This window comes from Biomphalaria glabrata, chromosome 15 (assembly GCF_947242115.1).
Source record: "Biomphalaria glabrata chromosome 15, xgBioGlab47.1, whole genome shotgun sequence".
Lineage (NCBI taxonomy): Eukaryota > Metazoa > Mollusca > Gastropoda > Planorbidae > Biomphalaria > Biomphalaria glabrata.
The window spans coordinates 30,746,013-30,763,537 of record NC_074725.1 but is presented as its reverse complement, the minus strand read 5'-3'; the positions used below and the strand labels follow the sequence as shown (position 1 = coordinate 30,763,537).

General features: G+C 37.1%; 1 protein-coding gene across 3 annotated transcripts in view; it reads right to left on the bottom strand.

The window, feature by feature from the left end:
* LOC106071514 (serine/threonine-protein phosphatase 2A regulatory subunit B'' subunit beta-like) overlaps nt 1-17,525 on the bottom strand; it is a 123,405-nt gene that overhangs the window by 17,075 nt on the left and 88,805 nt on the right. For all 3 annotated transcript variants that reach the window (XM_056011860.1, XM_056011859.1, XM_056011861.1), the window contains 6 exons: nt 15,923-16,179; nt 4,771-4,874; nt 4,053-4,155; nt 3,751-3,825; nt 1,927-2,013; nt 1,443-1,599 (listed from right to left, as the gene is read on the bottom strand). In XM_056011860.1, the coding sequence (XP_055867835.1) occupies nt 1,443-1,599; nt 1,927-2,013; nt 3,751-3,825; nt 4,053-4,155; nt 4,771-4,874; nt 15,923-16,179 (783 nt within the window). The remainder of the gene's footprint in view (nt 1-1,442; nt 1,600-1,926; nt 2,014-3,750; nt 3,826-4,052; nt 4,156-4,770; nt 4,875-15,922; nt 16,180-17,525) is intronic.

The window sequence follows — 17,525 nt, the reverse complement described above, 5'->3', positions numbered from 1 at the left end:
ATCAAAGAGAATGGTTAGTACCATTTAATATTGGAGCGTTAATGAAATGAGAGGGCCATAGGAACGAAAACTAGAATATGAATGTAGAAACTTCAGGAAAAAAGTGAAGACTTCTTTACTTTTGTGGAACATATGCCAACAAGATTCAGAAATGTTGCTGTTTTTAAAACTTATAACTAAAAGTCATTTGCTAATCAAAACAAAAAAAATATATGGCGGCATTGATGGTTTTAACCGCCAAGAAAAAGATCGCTAAGCTACGCCTAGTTGAATGAGTAAAGCGAATGACGAGAACAAAGAGACAAGAAATGAGATCATGGCAAGGACAAGTTACAGAGCTGCTCAAATTATGAGAAATGATGATTTTGAAATGTTTTCTATTGCCACTGAGAATTACTTCGATAGATCTGCAACTGGAATTGATTGACTTACAAAGCCAGACATCCCTGTTTGTGAAATTTAGAGTGATGCAGACAGTTCATTTCTTCGGCGTGTTGCCTGAAGAAACTTTTCAAATGTCCGAAATGACGATCACAATGTTTACTAACACTTCATTGAGTGGACAAACCTTTCAGAAATAAAACGGATGAGACCGATCTTACGTAATCGCCCTACTTGTGAAAGTTGGCCTAGTAGTGCTACAGGTTTCTAATAAAACTATTTAAAATGGAATTATTCTCTATTTCATTTTTTCATCTATTCGACGATGTGGCCCGCGACACGAGGGGCGGAAATGAAAATGGCCCGCCGGGTGAATAAGGTTGGGTATCACTGATATAGATCTATATATATATAGAGAGAGACAAAAAAAAAAAAACACATGGTGTGTATGTATGTATGTATGTGGATGTCAAGGGACATAATTTACTGAATGTATATAATAAACAAGAAGAGAACATATTTAATCCAAATTATACAAAAAATATTCTTGCAAAACTTTATCATGACTGTTAAGTGTATGTTTAAAAAAAAATAAACTTGAAATTAGATTTTTTAAAATTAAGAAATTTATTCACATTCAAAACTATGTGCACCAGTTTTGTAATTACAAGTACCTAAATTATATTCTTTGTAACCTGAAATCTCAGTGGTTACAGAAGCCAATCTAGTAATAAATAAAATCAATGTGTATCACGTTGGTTTAAATAGAAACACAAAAAATGCCTTAAAAAAAAACAACAACAAAGGTTCAAATATACAGCTATCATTGTGATACAATGACATTCTTTACTTACTTAAGTTATAACTTTTGATTCCCCCCCCCCCCTTCACCATTACAGCATTTCTTAGACTTTTATCTGGGCTGCCCCCCCAGTAGCTTCAAGAGGGCTTGGGGAGTTTCCCAGCATTCTGAGCTGCAAAAATTAATTTTCCTGGTGTCTATAGTACACTACAATATATTAAAGACACAACTAAGAAATATTTGGTTCATGACTTCTTACCATGGTCATTGTGCCTGGCCAGGTCATTCTTGTCAATGTACAGGTCGTGGTCTTTGTCCAGCTCCCAGAACTTGCAGTAGATGACATAGAAGTGCTCGTAGGAGAAGTAGTCCTTGACCTGGTTTATGTCCTCCTCGTCTTCCAGTCGACGTAAAGTCTAGGACAAAGATTTCAGAAACCTGTGAATCTTAGTTATTATGTGATAAAGGGGCGCATGGTGGATGAGTGGTAAAACACTTGGGTTCTGAACACAGGGGGTCTGGGGTTTGAGTCTGCGTGAAGAGTGGGATCTTGAAATTCAGGATTCATAGGATGCCCCTTAAGTCCACCCAACTCTAACGGGTACCCGACATTAGTTGGGGAAAGTAACGGCAGTGGGTTGTTATGCTGGACACATGAAATTATATATTATAATATATTATATTTAAATAACATTGTTTTTGATAGGAAATCCTTCTGCCACTAAATACAACAGTTATGTTACCTGCAAAAAGTTTGCTTTCCTTAACTCTGGCAACGTGATTCTCCCTGACCAAGAACGGTTGACACAGAAGTATATTCGTGAAATGACCTGGGGAGGAAACAAGACAGCTGGGTCAGACAACAGTCCGAGTAACAGCATTCAAATAGCATCTTCATGATAAACTCTTAGAAATAGTCAGATCGCTCTATTGTAACTGAAATGAAAAACAATACTCTCAGATTTTATGACAATGTAATGGGGCATGGTGGCTGAGTGATAAATCCTTTATCTTACAACTAAAGAGTCTGGGGTTCGAATCTCTGTGAAGACTGTAATTTCTGAAATTCAGGATTTTTAGGGTGTCCCTTAAGTCCACCCAACTCTTAAGGCTACCTGACATTAACTGAGGAAAGAAAAGGTGGTTGTTGGTTGTGCTGGTCACAATACACCCTCGTTAAATCGTCGGCCACAGAAAGACGCAAGGAGTGAAAGGGAATTTTAATTTTTATGACAATCTGTAGAACAAGAAGTGAAACAGAAGTATTACCATATTCACAAAACTGAGTCTTCATTCCTCATGAAATGATTGGTTTTGGGTTTAAAAGTTTCAGACCTTCCATCAAAAATGAATTTAAAAAATTATAATTAAGCAGTTCAGTAATTTTTGTCAGTTCCCTGCTCACCTGACATTGGTTGGGGAAAAGTAAAGGCGATTGGTGACTGTGTTGGTTACATGACACCCTCATTAACCGTGGGCCATAGAAACAGATGACCTTTATATCATCTGTCCCATAGATCACTAAGTCTGATAGGGAAACTTTACTTTTTTACTAACCATAGGACCAAGTAATTTGACTGCAATTACTACCACACAACCAGGTAATTTGACTGCAATTACTACCCCACAACCAGGCAATTTGACTGTAATTACTACCACACAACCAGGCAATTTGACTGCAATTACTACCATACAACCAGGCAATTTGACTGTAATTACTACCACACATCCAGGCAATTTGACTGTAACTACTACCACACAACCAGGCAATTTGACTGTAATTACTACCACACATTTAGGCTATTGGACCCAATTCACTACCACAGGACCATGCAGTTTGACTGTATTCACCAGACTTAAGAAAGACAATATTTGCGTCTGGCTTCTGGACAACTCAATAACTTAATGTTATGAGAGGTGGAGAAAGATGCAGCGGAGGCCAATGATAACACATGCCCCCCCAGCCTCCCCCTTTCAATGCTTATCTGACAACTACCCCTCCAGTGCTTCCACCACCATACCCCCCTCCCTAATGCTAGACATCTTCAAAGGCTAAGCAACAGTTGAATGAAAACACAGGAAGTACAACCACACAGAGAGCAGTGTTTAGACTACCTGCTGGATGAGCCCTAAAGGTAAGCCATGTGGCCAGAGCCCATTGGTCAGATATAAATAGCTTCAAGAGCATTCCTTAAGTTATAACTGTTGCAGCATGGGAAGGAAATGTTTTGTCACACAACAAATGTGTCTATAAGCACAAATTTTATAACCAAGGCATAAAAGAATAATGTATTCCAACCAATATGATGATTCTTGAGGAAGGTGTGAAATGAACTGGAAAAGGTTAAGCCAGGTTCTTGGTGATAGGGAATCCAGTGAATACAATTTGTTTCATTAAATATCTTGGGCTACTTTGAGTTCTTTCAACCCAGCTTCTGACTCTATATTAACTGAGCTGAATCAAACCAGCGAATCACAGTGAAATTAAATGTTTTGGAAGATATTATTACTGATTTGAATCAAACCAGTCATTCACATTAAGTTCAAGTGGTGGAAGATGTACTCACTGTAGTGACATATCTAGAATGGAATTCCGGGGCATCTTGGAGAAATGTCAGACCAGGGTGTGTCTCTACCACGTCCTGAAAGATAGGGAAACAAGAGGATAAAAACTTCAGAACAATAAAACTGGCTCTGCAGGACTTGATATTCTAACATTCAGTAGAGAATGGCTCCACTCAAATCTACTCATCAATGTACTTCACACTTCTATAAAAATGCAATGCAATGAAAACCTATTTCAAAACACAAAATAAAAGTATTTCAAGACTTATTCTTGATGATGAGATATATGCAAATGCATGCATACCTGTACAAGAGGCTCAAAGTCCTCAAATTCCAGAGATGTGGTTTGTGTCTTGCAGGCCATCTTCATGAACTTAGAGGCATCATCATGACAGGTCTGAAATAATCTGAACAGAAATGAACATAAAATTTTGTATTCTTCCTCAATCTCTGACTGAACTATAATGCAAGATGACATATCATGAAATGACATATAATAAATGACAAAGCATGAGATGACATATAAATGAAAAAGCATAAAATGACATCATGAAATGACAAAGAATGAAATGACATATCATGAAATAACAAAGCATGAAATGACAAATCATGGAATAACAAAGTATGAAATGACATGAAATAACAAAGCATGAAATGACATATATTGAAATAACAAAGTATGAAATGACATCATGAAATGACATAACAAGAAATAACAAAGCATGAAATGACATAACATGAAATAAAGCATGAAATGATACTATTCTATTAGTCTATTAGATATTGGTAATTAATTATTTTGCTTGATATCAAATAAGGGAAATAACTTCTACATTACCAAGAGACACAGTTGTAAATGTGGAGTTCTTTCCCAAAGATAAACTTTTTTTTTTTTTAAAGTGTGACCTAACCCTAACCCAAACTAAACAGGATCACAAGAACTTATATAAATCGTGGGGAAAAAAATGGTTCCTATTGCGCTACTTTTTAATTTGTATTTTAAGCCGTACAAGACCACTCACTTTTTCAGCAGCACCGAGAGGCTCTGGTATGTTATACAACCATCCTTGGTACCTCCAGCAGCTCGAAACAGTAAAATTTTCCAGTACAATGGAAATCCACAAGCCTGGAATCAAAGGTAAGTTAATACAGAAGATGTCAGGGGGATACACTGGTGTAGAGGACAAGGCGTGATACATAGAACAAGGAAACCTGGTCTTAAGTCTTCATAGGTGTACTTAAAAAAAAATTGGTGTAATTTACATAACTATCACCAGTGAGCAAAAGTAAACACTGTAAATTGATTTACTTTATTAATTATTAGTCTTGAAAAAAAAAAAAAATCTTAGATTTAGATATATTTATAAAAATATGTATGAATTATCTCTCTTAGAAACATTAAGATCTTAGATATTTTATGTATAGATAACTAGAAGCTATAGAAACTAAATCATTTGAGGGGAAATAACCTTTAACTAATGGCCCTGGTGGCCCCCAAATATACTTTTGAAAAAAAAAAGCAATGGAATAAATTGACTACAAGGGGCGCCATATCTCAAATAGCTTCGGGCCTTATGCAGTCTAAATCCGGCACTAGGCATTTCTTCAGCAGGGTATAAACATATGCCAATAAAAAGATACTGGTTCAAAGGTTTATTGCCAATAGTTAAATCAAGCCACATCATTGTTCCCTTTGTTGAAAATGATTTTTTAAACAAAAATTTCATATACGCATTATTTCTGAGCCATTTTCTAACGAAGCCCCTAATTACTTATTCAGCATAGAACGTATCAAAAGCACCCTCTAGCATCTGACTCCGTGGTAAAAATGACAACACCAGCTAACACCACTTTTAAACATAACAACATCAGCTGACACCACTGGTAAACACGTGAACATCAGCTAACACCACTGGTGAACATGACAACATCAGCTGACACCACTGGTGAACATGTGAAGATCAGCTAACACCACTGGTAAACATGAAAACATCAGCTAACACCATTGGTAAACATGAAAACATCAGCTAACACCATTGGTAAACATGACAACATCAGCTAACACCACTGGTGAACACGAGAACATCAGCTGACACCACGCTGTGGGGAGCCGAGAAGTACACCCCAGATAAGGCCATTGGGTACACGGGGCGTCCCTAAGGGGGGCAATGTAAAGTACAGAAAGCTCGATGCTCCGATCTGTTCGTCATTCTCTATGTTGGACTCCCAGGTTGCGTGGCATGGACCCCCTGAACTCTACACACCTGAACTCTACACACGTGACCGTTGTATGTCTGAGTACAGTCCTCATCTTCGATTATATCATACAAGATTTAAAAACATTAATCTTTTGTCTTATGGTTTGTATGGAGTGTGTGTTTTTCCAAGGTAATTATGAAGAAAGGGAGCATTAATTGTTAGATGATGAAGAAAGGGAGCATTAATTGTTAGATGATGAAGAAAGGGAGCATTAATTGTTAGTTATGTAGAATAAATAAGATGTAGCACTGTCGTAAGCTGTGTAAAGTAAGCCAGACGACTCCAGGATGCCAGAGTGTAAAGACATGTTTTTGAAGTTAATTTTGTTAAAAAATATAAAGACGTGTTTTTTGTAGTTAATTTTGTTAAAAAATATAAGTTTATTTAAGTTAAAATTGTCTATATTGTAATAAAAGTTATATTTAGTTATGTTCACAAGAGAAATGTATTAAAGTTATTTCAAGTTCTATAACTTTAAATCTAATACAACTAGACGTTTCAAGTTCTATAACTTATAATATAATACAACTACAGTTTTCAAGTTCTATAACTTTAAATCTAATACAACTACAGGTTTCAAGTTCTATAACTTTAAATCTAATACAACTACAGGTTTCAAGTTTTATAACTTTAAATCTAATACAACTACAGGTTTCAAGTTCTATAACTTTAAATCTAATACCCCTACAGCGGTTTAGTTGTCTACCAGCAGATTGGTGCAATATGACAACGACCGTTTTACAACAATGGGCACTCATATAGCAGAGACGGTAAGTACTTCCTTGTATCCTCAAAAGGAGTTGGGGGGAATGGGTGCCCTGTGACGTCAACGAAGGGAAACATATTTTGTTGTTTCTTGACTACAAGTTTCTCTCGAATGCGCCTGTGGAGCTTGGGAGAGTTAGAGATTATCTTATAACTCCAGCAAAGGCTTCACTGACAAAAAAAAAACAACAACGCCTAATTGAAGAGCAACACACGTTACACTAATTACTGCTCATTAGTTTTGACTGAACACGATGTTAGCCATAAAAAACAAGAAAGCAGAATTTCAACCTCGCGGTCACGGTTAATAATGTCAACATGGGCAGTGGAAAAAAAAGAATGCACACGGGGGTTGAGCTATAAATAGTACAGAGTGAAACGAACGCCAATCACCAAGTGACACAATTTAAGCGCGCACTTTTTATGTTCTACTTTTTCGGAGATCACGAGATTACACAGCAAACAGAATATCCACAACAAGATTACAAAGAGAGTTTGTGATTTCACATAGACCCCAAAATGCAGCCTCCAAAGAGTCCACTTGTTTTCGGTAAGCAATGCAGGTAAGAGGCAGGTTTCAGAAGCTATGAAATACAAACTACCAAGAGACAGGTTTCAGAAACTATGTCTTCGGCAGCGGATTTTCTTTTGGTCTCAAATATGTATTCCCGGCCTTAGTAAGTGACCTCCTGAAGTCTCGTTCTGAAGCCGCCATAATCAAATGATTGTTAGGAAGATATGGTTCAGGTTGAGCCTGTTGTAACGGATGTGATTAAATTGCCATCTAACCGATGGTTGACCAACGGAAATCTCTTATGCATGGCCTACAGAAGTCCTTCCCTTTGGTCAAGTGTCCAAAATTCTCATAACCAATATATGTCTATATATGGTACAAAAAAAAATAAAGATAAAATAAAATTAAACGCTTGTTAAACCTTGTATTTAAAATGGTTATAAACTATGTGCATACAAAATGAATTCTTTCTTTTTTAAAACGAAAATAAACGTAATTGGTAAATCTTTTTCCAGTTTTTGAGATTTAAACAGGACGGTGGAAAGACAGACCACACAATTAATAGCAGCACTGGTAAAACCAATAATTTTTTTTTAAGGAGATTACATAAAACGTTTATACTTGCATCTCATCTATGACTATATTAGACTCACAGCAACCGTCTTGCATCTCATTACCCTAAAACTATACATAGTCGCTCCTTCTTAAATGGAAAACTCCGATGGTTTTGACATATTTTGATATGTATTTTGATTTACAGAAAATGAATATATTATTCCGTTTATTTTATTTTTAATAATAACTTAGCAATTGATGTTTTTTTTTTTTCTGCGCATCCAAAACGGTCAAATTTTCATCGGGTTTCTATGTGACGTCACACAAACCTATATATTTAATCTACTGACTTACCGTATAACGGAAAACCATACAGTAAAGTTTACATTCTCGTAAAAGAAATAGATCTAGGTCTATGCAGTTAGATGTACATCAATCTTGTAAGCATAAGAACAAAATACGTGTTAAAAGTAGATCTACATGCTTGACTAACCACGGCAGTGTGTCTCGCCTGACCACTCATCACAGAAACACTATCACTTGGTTGTCTTGTCACGACCGACTACACTGACCAGTTTGTTAGAATCCGTCAGACACACGATCTGTTTACTTTTTGGGACAAAAGGGGGGGGGGGGGTTGGGTGAGAATGTTTCTTTTTTTTTTTTCTTCTAGAATTGGTTTATCTTAATGCTTTTAGATTTCTATCTCTACATGTAGAACTGCACCATAGCTATGGGCTAGATAAACAATGACTAGCCTAACAGCTACTGTAAGTATGAAGCGATACGATTCGTTAATTTGAGATTCGCTTGCAGTATTGTTGAGGGAAGTGACGAATGCCTAACATTAACACCAAAATCTCAAAGAACACCTACTTTTTTTTTTTCGATGTCAAGAATTTACTGTCCAATTTATTAAACATACATGTTTCTAATCATTTAAGTAAAAAATGGTAAAATGTTTATCATTAAAACTTTTTACGCCGAATTTAAATATGTCAATAATTCAAATTTGAAAAACCATCGGAGTTTTCCTGTAAGTTCCTTCACAGCCAGCTTCCCCATGGAAAACGAGAACATGCACACATGAATGCGCACTAAACAATCCAGATCTAGGTTTAAATTACCAACTCAGAGCCAACGTTGATAAAAAAAAAAGATGAACCTCTGTGTGTTAATGGGGGTGGGGGGGGGTTACAACTGATCTTTTGGTCCAACTGCCGGGTAACCTGCCTCTGACACAAGCAAACATTCTTTCATCATGTCCACGGTGCAGGTTTGATGGAGAAAAAAAATTATCTGCTAATATCCGTAACCATGGAAACAATTGACGTCACATCGCTAAAGGAGACTCCAAACACACAGACATCAGCGCTCGTTATTACATATAAACAGTCGGATATCAGCCAATTAAAATGATTCTCCTAAACCAAGGGAGATAATCGAAAAAACCAAAAGTGTAATATATAACAAATGCTACAAATCAAGTTTAGGAAAAGAAACATCAGCCCGACTACTAAATCAGCGCCAGTGATGGTCAAATTACGACCCGCGGGCCAACTCTGGAACAATCCGGCCATTACAAAACTTATAATAATGATTAAAACTGGAATTACATTGAGTGTAGAAATTCAAGCTTTGATACGATATTGTTTTCTTTGTTTGAACGCGTGAAAAGTAGGATAACAAATAATAGAGTCATGGGGTTTGGGGGCCCAACTTAATGATTTCAAGCAAAAAAAGTTCTTATTGATGAGATTTGGGGGCCCAACTTTAAGATTTCAAGCAAAAAAAGTTCTTATTGATGATATTTGGGGGCCCAACTTTAAGATTTCAAGCAAAAAAAGTTCTTATTGATGAGATTTGGGGGCCCAACTTTAAGATTTCAAGCAAAAAAAGTTCTTATTGATGATATTTGGGGGCCCAACTTAATGATTTCAAGCAAAAAAAGTTCTTATTGATGATATTTGGGGGCCCAACTTAATGATTTCAAGCAAAAAAAAATCTTATTGATGATATTTGGGGGCCCACTGATTTCAAGCAAAAAAAAATCTTATTGATGAGATTTGGGGGCCCAACTTTAAGATTTCAAGCAAAAAAAAAATCTTATTGATGAGATTTGGGGGCCCAACTTTAAGATTTCAAGCAAAAAAAGTTCTTATTGATGAGATTTGGGGGCCCAACTTTAAGATTTCAAGCAAAAAAAGTTCTTATTGATGAGATTTGGGGGCCCAACTTTAAGATTTCAAGCAAAAAAAGTTCTTATTGATGATATTTGGGGGCCCAACTTTAAGATTTCAAGCAAAAAAAGTTCTTATTGATGATATTTGGGGGCCCAACTTTAAGATTTCAAGCAAAAAAAGTTCTTATTGATGAGATTCGGGTGCCCAACTTTAAGATTTCAAGCAAAAAAAGTTCTTATTGATGATATTTGGGGGCCCAACTTTAAGATTTCAAGCAAAAAAAGTTCTTATTGATGATATTTGGGGGCCCAGCTTTAAGATTTCAAGCAAAAAAAGTTCTTATTGATGATATTTGGGGGCCCAATTTTAAGATTTCAAGCAAAAAAAGTTCATATTGATGAGATATGTGGGCCCAACTTTAAGATTTCAAGCAAAAAAAGTTCATATTGATGATATTTGGGGGCCCAACTTAATGATTTCAAGCAAAAAAAGAGTTCTTATTGGTGATATTTGGAAACCCAACTTTAAGATTTCAAGCAAAAAAAGAGTTCTTATTGGTGATATTTGGAAACCCAACTTTAAGATTTCAAGCAAAAAGTTCTTAATGGGGATATTTGTGGGCCCAGCTTTAAGATTTCAAGCAAAAAGAAAAATCTATTTGACAAACAGCCAGCGAAAAAATTATTTACACGATTGCCTTGTAGTTATACACAAACATGGGAAAGGCTTCGGGAGTCAACCCTGGCAGAGCCTGCGATGCCGCTGGTCCCAAAATCGAGAAAAAAGCTGGACTCACGGATTAAATGTGACACCACAAGAAGAAAATGATTCCACGCCACCTGGCGTCAGATCCAGCAACAGGTAATCTCCTACAATATAGAGTTACAATTTGACAAGCAGCAGGTCATCTGCTACCAGATAAGTTAAAGTTACATCTAGCAACATATCACCTGCTAGTGCTATAGGACAACTTAAAGTCTGATCTAGTAACAGATCGTCCGCGGGCCGCAGTTTGGGCAACACTAAACTACACAGAGACATTTGCGAAGCTAGGGTACTAGACAGCACTGATCTAGATGATGTTATAGATGCCTACGCTGCACAGAAAGCACAAGAGCCGATATGAATTGAGATTTCTCACTTGTGCATGATCTCGCCAATACAAATCAGTATTACTCATTAAAAGAGTCTTAATGATTATTTTTTGTTAATTTTACTTATATACAGGAAAGTTGGAATTTAGAGTTAGATTAAGAACATTATCTTAAATCATGATGTCGAATGTCAAACTTCAGGGGCCCCTAAAAAGGTCAAGCCCCCCGCGACCCCCAAATCCCTAGCTACGATACTGATCAGAGAGACTGTTTTTGCCGAATACATTGTTAATTGTAAACTCTCAACTTTCTCTAGAAATATTCACGATGAAAAAAAACCCAAGAAAAACATAAAACATCTAAATGTTCAGAGTTAAAGAAAGTTAAAGGAAGAGACTTATAACAAAGAAAAAAAACACACCAATAAAAAACATAAACATCTAAATGTTCAGAGTTAAAGAAAGTTAAAGGAAGAGACTTATAACAAAGAAAAAAAAAACACCAATAAAAACATAAACATCTAAATGTTCAGAGTAAAAGAAAGTTAAAGGAAGAGACTTATAACAAAGAAAAAAAAAACCCAATAAAAACATAAACATCTATATGTTCAGAGTAAAAGAAAGTTAAAGGAAGAGACTTATAACAAAGGAAAAAAAAACACCAATAAAAACATAAACATCTAAATGTTCAGAGTTAAAGAAAGTTAAAGGAAGAGACTTATAACAAAGGAAAAAAAAATACCAATAAAAACATAAACATCTAAATGTTCAGAGCAAGAAAGCTAAAGGAAGAGACTTATAACAAAGAAAAAAAACCCAATAAAAACCTAAAACATCTAAATGTTCAGAGCAAGAAAGTTAAAGGAAGAGACTTATAACAAGGAAAAAAAAATACCAATAAAAACATAAACATCTAAATGTTCAGAGCAAGAAAGCTAAAGGAAGAGACTTATAGCAAAGAAAAAAAAACCCAATAAAAACATAAACATCTAAACCCAGGTCGTCCATCTCCTAATCAACGGAATGCCGGAGTGTTTGTGTCAGTGCTATCAATGCGATGTGTGCCATATATCTATTTGATGTCTGACAACTTTCCCATGTTTTAACACAACACCTGATGCTACACCAGCAGACGATCAAACTGCACACATGCATTTGCAAACACACACACACATAGACAGATAATCTCAATTGTATACGTATCACCGTATCACGTGATAAACGAACGACCAGGGCACTGTTGTTTCATTATGTCATTACATCTAAATATAGAAATTTTCATAGAAATAAAGAACGATAATATGTATACACTTATCAGATTGGAGAAATTAAATCAAGTTAAGTATTAAACTTCGTGAATAAATATAAACCTTTAAAAAAAAAAAAAGATTGCTGTTATTCTACACAAGGTATTCTTTCCACAATAAGGAGTGCAGTGTAAAATATTTATATACTATACCGGTTACTATATATATATATATATATAATATGTGTGTATGTGTGTGTCTGAGTACATGCAGACCACTTAAATATAAACATGACATGTAGCGTATAATATAATCAGCACAAAAGAACAATATATATATATATATATATATAATATGTGTGTATGTGTGTGTCTGAGTACATGCAGATCACTTCAATATAAACATGACATGTAGCGTATAATATAATCAGCACAAAAGAACAAATGCGTTGCACGTATGGTAATAAACAGCCCTGACAAGGACTCAGAGCCGGCGCCCAGTAGAGTGTAGCATTGTTGTTGGCGGTTGTTGACTAGTAGCACCAAACTGCTGGTAGTCAACTAAACCGTTGTAGGCATAATCTATCTTGACTAATAAAGCTTCCAACAACTTCCTTGTGAACAATGCTAACTGGTTGATTTGATTTTGATTTTAGGCACATCGGCACAATTTAGGCCATGTCGTGCCTGCAGTCCCTTAAGGACCACTCTCTCTCTACATAACAAGGGCTAAATTCTATACAGTTAAATCATTAAAATCAAGGTCTATTCACAGTTAAAATAGTAAAGGTAGTAAAAATTTAATAATTTGGTAAAAATCTAATGTAAATAGTACATGTTCACAAATTCATAAATCAGATCTTCGTAGACAACCCCACTTCCCGGATAAAGCCCAGTACCTTCCCAGGGTCGACATTGTCGAATAGTGTTTTTAAGTTAGTGGCTCTAAAATATTTCTCCCCGACATCCTGGTATCTGGGGCACTCAATGAGGATATGTTCCACGGTGAGGCGAGAGTCACAAGAACAATGTTAACTATAACATTATTTAAAATATAGACAAAATCAACTTGCGATCAAGTGAAAGAAATGTTGTAGAATTTAGGAATGACATTTCTGAACAAAATCTTACTACAATAATATAAACCTTTCAGTCTCACGTTCTGGAGTCGTCTGTCCTAACTAAGACCAAGTGACGACAATGCCACCTATGTTGCATCATTCACAACCAATCGCTAACCTCTTCCCACCGTCACCATAGGAACACACACACACGCACTCCATAACAAGCATCCACCTTGACCATCCAGCTCTAAAAACAAAAACAAAAAAAACTTCAAGTCAGGGCCAAGGGATCAGGCGCCCCTCACTAAGTCCACCCACACCCCTCTCCATAATCGTCCTCACGAACAACTCTATATTTAATATATGTATTATTATAGGTTACACGTCATTTTTATTCATAAAGTGTTTCACCTCTAAAAGTTTCAAACTTCATCGCTATATATTTAAGCTACTTTTGAAAAAAGTATATTGCACAATGGCTCTAAAGGAGCAAAAAACACAACAACAATAGGAAGAAAAATATGTGTAAAGGCATTCTGGGAATTGATTCTATGATATCTCAAATACTAGATAAGTTACTGTCACAGATATGTGTGTGTGTGTGTGAGCAAAGTTAATTATTTTGTAAGGTGTTTCCACGGCTCACCGACAGACTTGACAGTACAGACAAAGGGTAGGAATAGTGTGACACTTAGATTTATATCTGGTAAGGCGACTGGGTACCCGTAGGATGGGTCAGACACGGACGATTTAGTAGCGTTAGTTCAGGCGTGGGTTAGGGTCTCAGCCTTTATAGAGTAGAGTTGTGGGGCAGTCGGGACACAACGCCATGTAGTGTTAGCAGGGGCGTGTGTCGTGTGCTAGGCGTTTTCGGGTGAACGACACATACAGACATTGGGAGCAAGTCGCCGAGGCTGGCTCGCGATCTTGGCTCCAATAGGTGTGAGTTGTTTGCCAGAGACAACATGTAGGAACTAATTCTTAGGGACCAGGGTAAGAAGAAATGTTTTTATTAGTTATATATCTAGCTTTAGATATTAGTTGATTGTGATTAAATAGAATGGCGCTTTAGTGAGTTGTTAGCGATATTTTGATTATTTGTCTATTTAGAGTGACAGTCTTGGTGAGTCTTAGTGAATCTTAGTGACAGTCTGAGTGACAGGCAGTTCGTAGTCAATGTCAGTCACAGTCCGAAGGCGGTAGATGGCAGTCTGGGTGGCAGTCTTGAGCATGTGGCAGTCTAGCGTAGAGACACAGAATAGATGTTAGCGACAGTGGCGTAGTCAGCAAGACAATGAACGACATGCAGTGATTGACATCAGATGACATGGACAGCGGTACTGAACTCTGATGCAGTCTGCGGCGCTGGGTCCAGTGCATGGAGGATGGAGTAGCCGTGGTGGTCTGATTGGCATGGGTGATTAATTACTGTATTGTTGATTATGTCTTTATTGTTTATTATGTTAACGGATATCATAGTTTTATTAGTACATAGTATTGAAGCCACTTGTCTTATGTTATTAATTTTAAGTTATTCATAATATATGTTTGTAGTTATCAATTCATTTCATCAATCTATCATTACATGTATTACATTATTTTAAAGTGGCCATCCATGCCCTATTTAGAATATTAAATATTAGTTTTAATTAGAGAATTTGACTTTATTATGAGTATTCATTATGTGGTCATTTATGTTGTGACATTGTTGTCATTAGTTTAGTTTATATACCGGTACATTCAAAGTAATTACACGCACCAAGAGCGAGAATCATCGTAGACAACTTGCCATCAAGAGCCAATTGAATAATACTGGTACTTGTATATATTAGAGTGAGGTAAAATGAAGTAGTAAAGAGAGGGCTGATATGTAGGGTCGTGACAGTTACCTTTATTAGAGTTTTCAGATCTAGAAAGATCCATAACTTTTAATTCTATTATCTCATGGGTACCAGCCCATGCCAACAATTAGCCGATTAATGATTATTTCAAGCAGTGCCGACCTTACGTTTTTGGAGGGCCACCTAGGCAATGTGAAAAGGGTGGCCCCAAATGAAATAAAAAAAAAAAGACATAAAAATACGCAATGAAATATAAACCGTCATGCATCTATATCTAAACAAATAAATAAATTCAATTTATATAGCGCCAAGGCACGGACAATTCCTCATCACCAGACTTGAAATAACCTTTTGACATTTCACCAAAGGAAAGAAACAATGTTTGAGATTTGTTCCATGTTTGGCATTTTCCCCCTAAAACCATTTCGTTGAGTCCTGTGCAAGGCCCCCACCAATCGGATGTCCAAGCGGCTGCCTACTTTGCTTATGCCTAAGGCCGACCCTGCTTCAAATATTTTTTCTAGACCAAGCCAATTTTAATTACGCCATCTTGTAAATGTCAACCCTTGTCAACACTGCTCAAATTTGCTTATCACGTGACCATGTCATAGACTCCCTTTAAAAAAAAAAAATGTACACGCAGCCACCACTTACCTTGGTAATAGCCGCCATCTGCTGCTTGTAGGCCTTTCCCCCTTCAAAGGCGCTAAACTCCTGGGCCACCCTTTGCAGGATGGCCTCCAGCTCAGGCCCGGCGCCTGGTTTCCCCGAGGGGAAGTAAAACTGTGGGATGTGGACACTGTACGGCTGCTTGCTGCCCCGCTGGCCGTGCTTCTTCTGCCGGTTCTCCTTGTTGCTCTCCCGGATGTCGCCGGCAAACTTCTGGGGCACAACTTTCGTGTCCGGAGACTCTGAGCAAGGATGAAAAACAAAAGTCCGATAGCAATCATTGGAAATGTGAAATGGTTACGCGAGTTGTCAAGTGGCCAGCACGAAGTCCAAGCGCCTAGACTATGTATTTATTCGAGTTAGATGGATCAATAAGAGTTCGAATATCGCAGCTTCAAATAGGGATTTCAAGCTGCATACACTTTGTTGGGAAGCCATGCTATTTAACTCTCTGCCACCTCCCAGCACAGAAAAAGAAAATAACAAAAGAAGTGTTAGGCACTAAGAATAGAGACGCACCATAGTTGACAGATTTGGAACGCGACATTTAGTGACGTCACGGATAGTGGGGTTTGACCTGTTGATATTAGCATTATTCAGTTGATGTTGGGACGTCAAGGTAACAACACTATATTACAGACAGAGACTCGACTGTGGCCTTTATGTATTAAACTTCATTCAAGTATCTAACGGCGGGCTTTGTCTTTCGTCTTGTTATTGTTGTAGGCCTAGTTCTTTAGTAGCTTTAACTCTTTCTCTCCTAACTGACGATACCAACGTTGATTCCACCAGAATGTGGTAAATAATTACGGAGAGAAAGAGTTAAACGCATCTAATACACCCGTACAAGAAACTCAAAACATCTTCTGATTAATCTGTCCAAGTCAGCCATCATACAACTACAAGACAGGACCTATTTCAGAAGATACTCCAACTTGAATTAAGTTGAGTCCGAAGATTAACGAGGAGTGCTCAGCCCCAGCTGTGACATATATATATATAGCTACTTTCATGCTTGTAGCATGCTCAGAGCGCTATGGTCCAATCTCATTTGTGGACCAGTTGGGGGGGGGGGGGGGAGGGGAGGGGGTATCTAGGAGAAGGTTTTCAGTGCTGCCTTTAGGCGCTCAGTAAACACAACTCTGCCCTAGTCGGGTGTCGAACCTCGAGCCCCCTTCTAGGTAGCCAAGCCAAGCCAAGTTCAAGCGCACTTAGCCTCTCGACCACGCTTATATATATATACATATAAGAATACTGTCTTTCTCCCCCTTCTCTATTTCTCTTATATATATATATATATATATATATATATATATATATATATATATATATATATATATATATATATATATATATATATATGTAAATACAAGAATACCGAGAGAAGAGAGAAGGTGAAAGAGAAAAGAGAATTGAAAGGGTGCGATGGATGCGATGCATCAACAAAGGAAACAACTCCAACAGATCTCAGTAGATAGATGTAAACTATGTGTCGGCAGATTTAGCCCGGCGGCATCCTATCCGGGAGGGCAATGAATGCCCCGCGGTGCGCTGCCAGAACTATTCCACTGACTGGAAAGAAGAATCA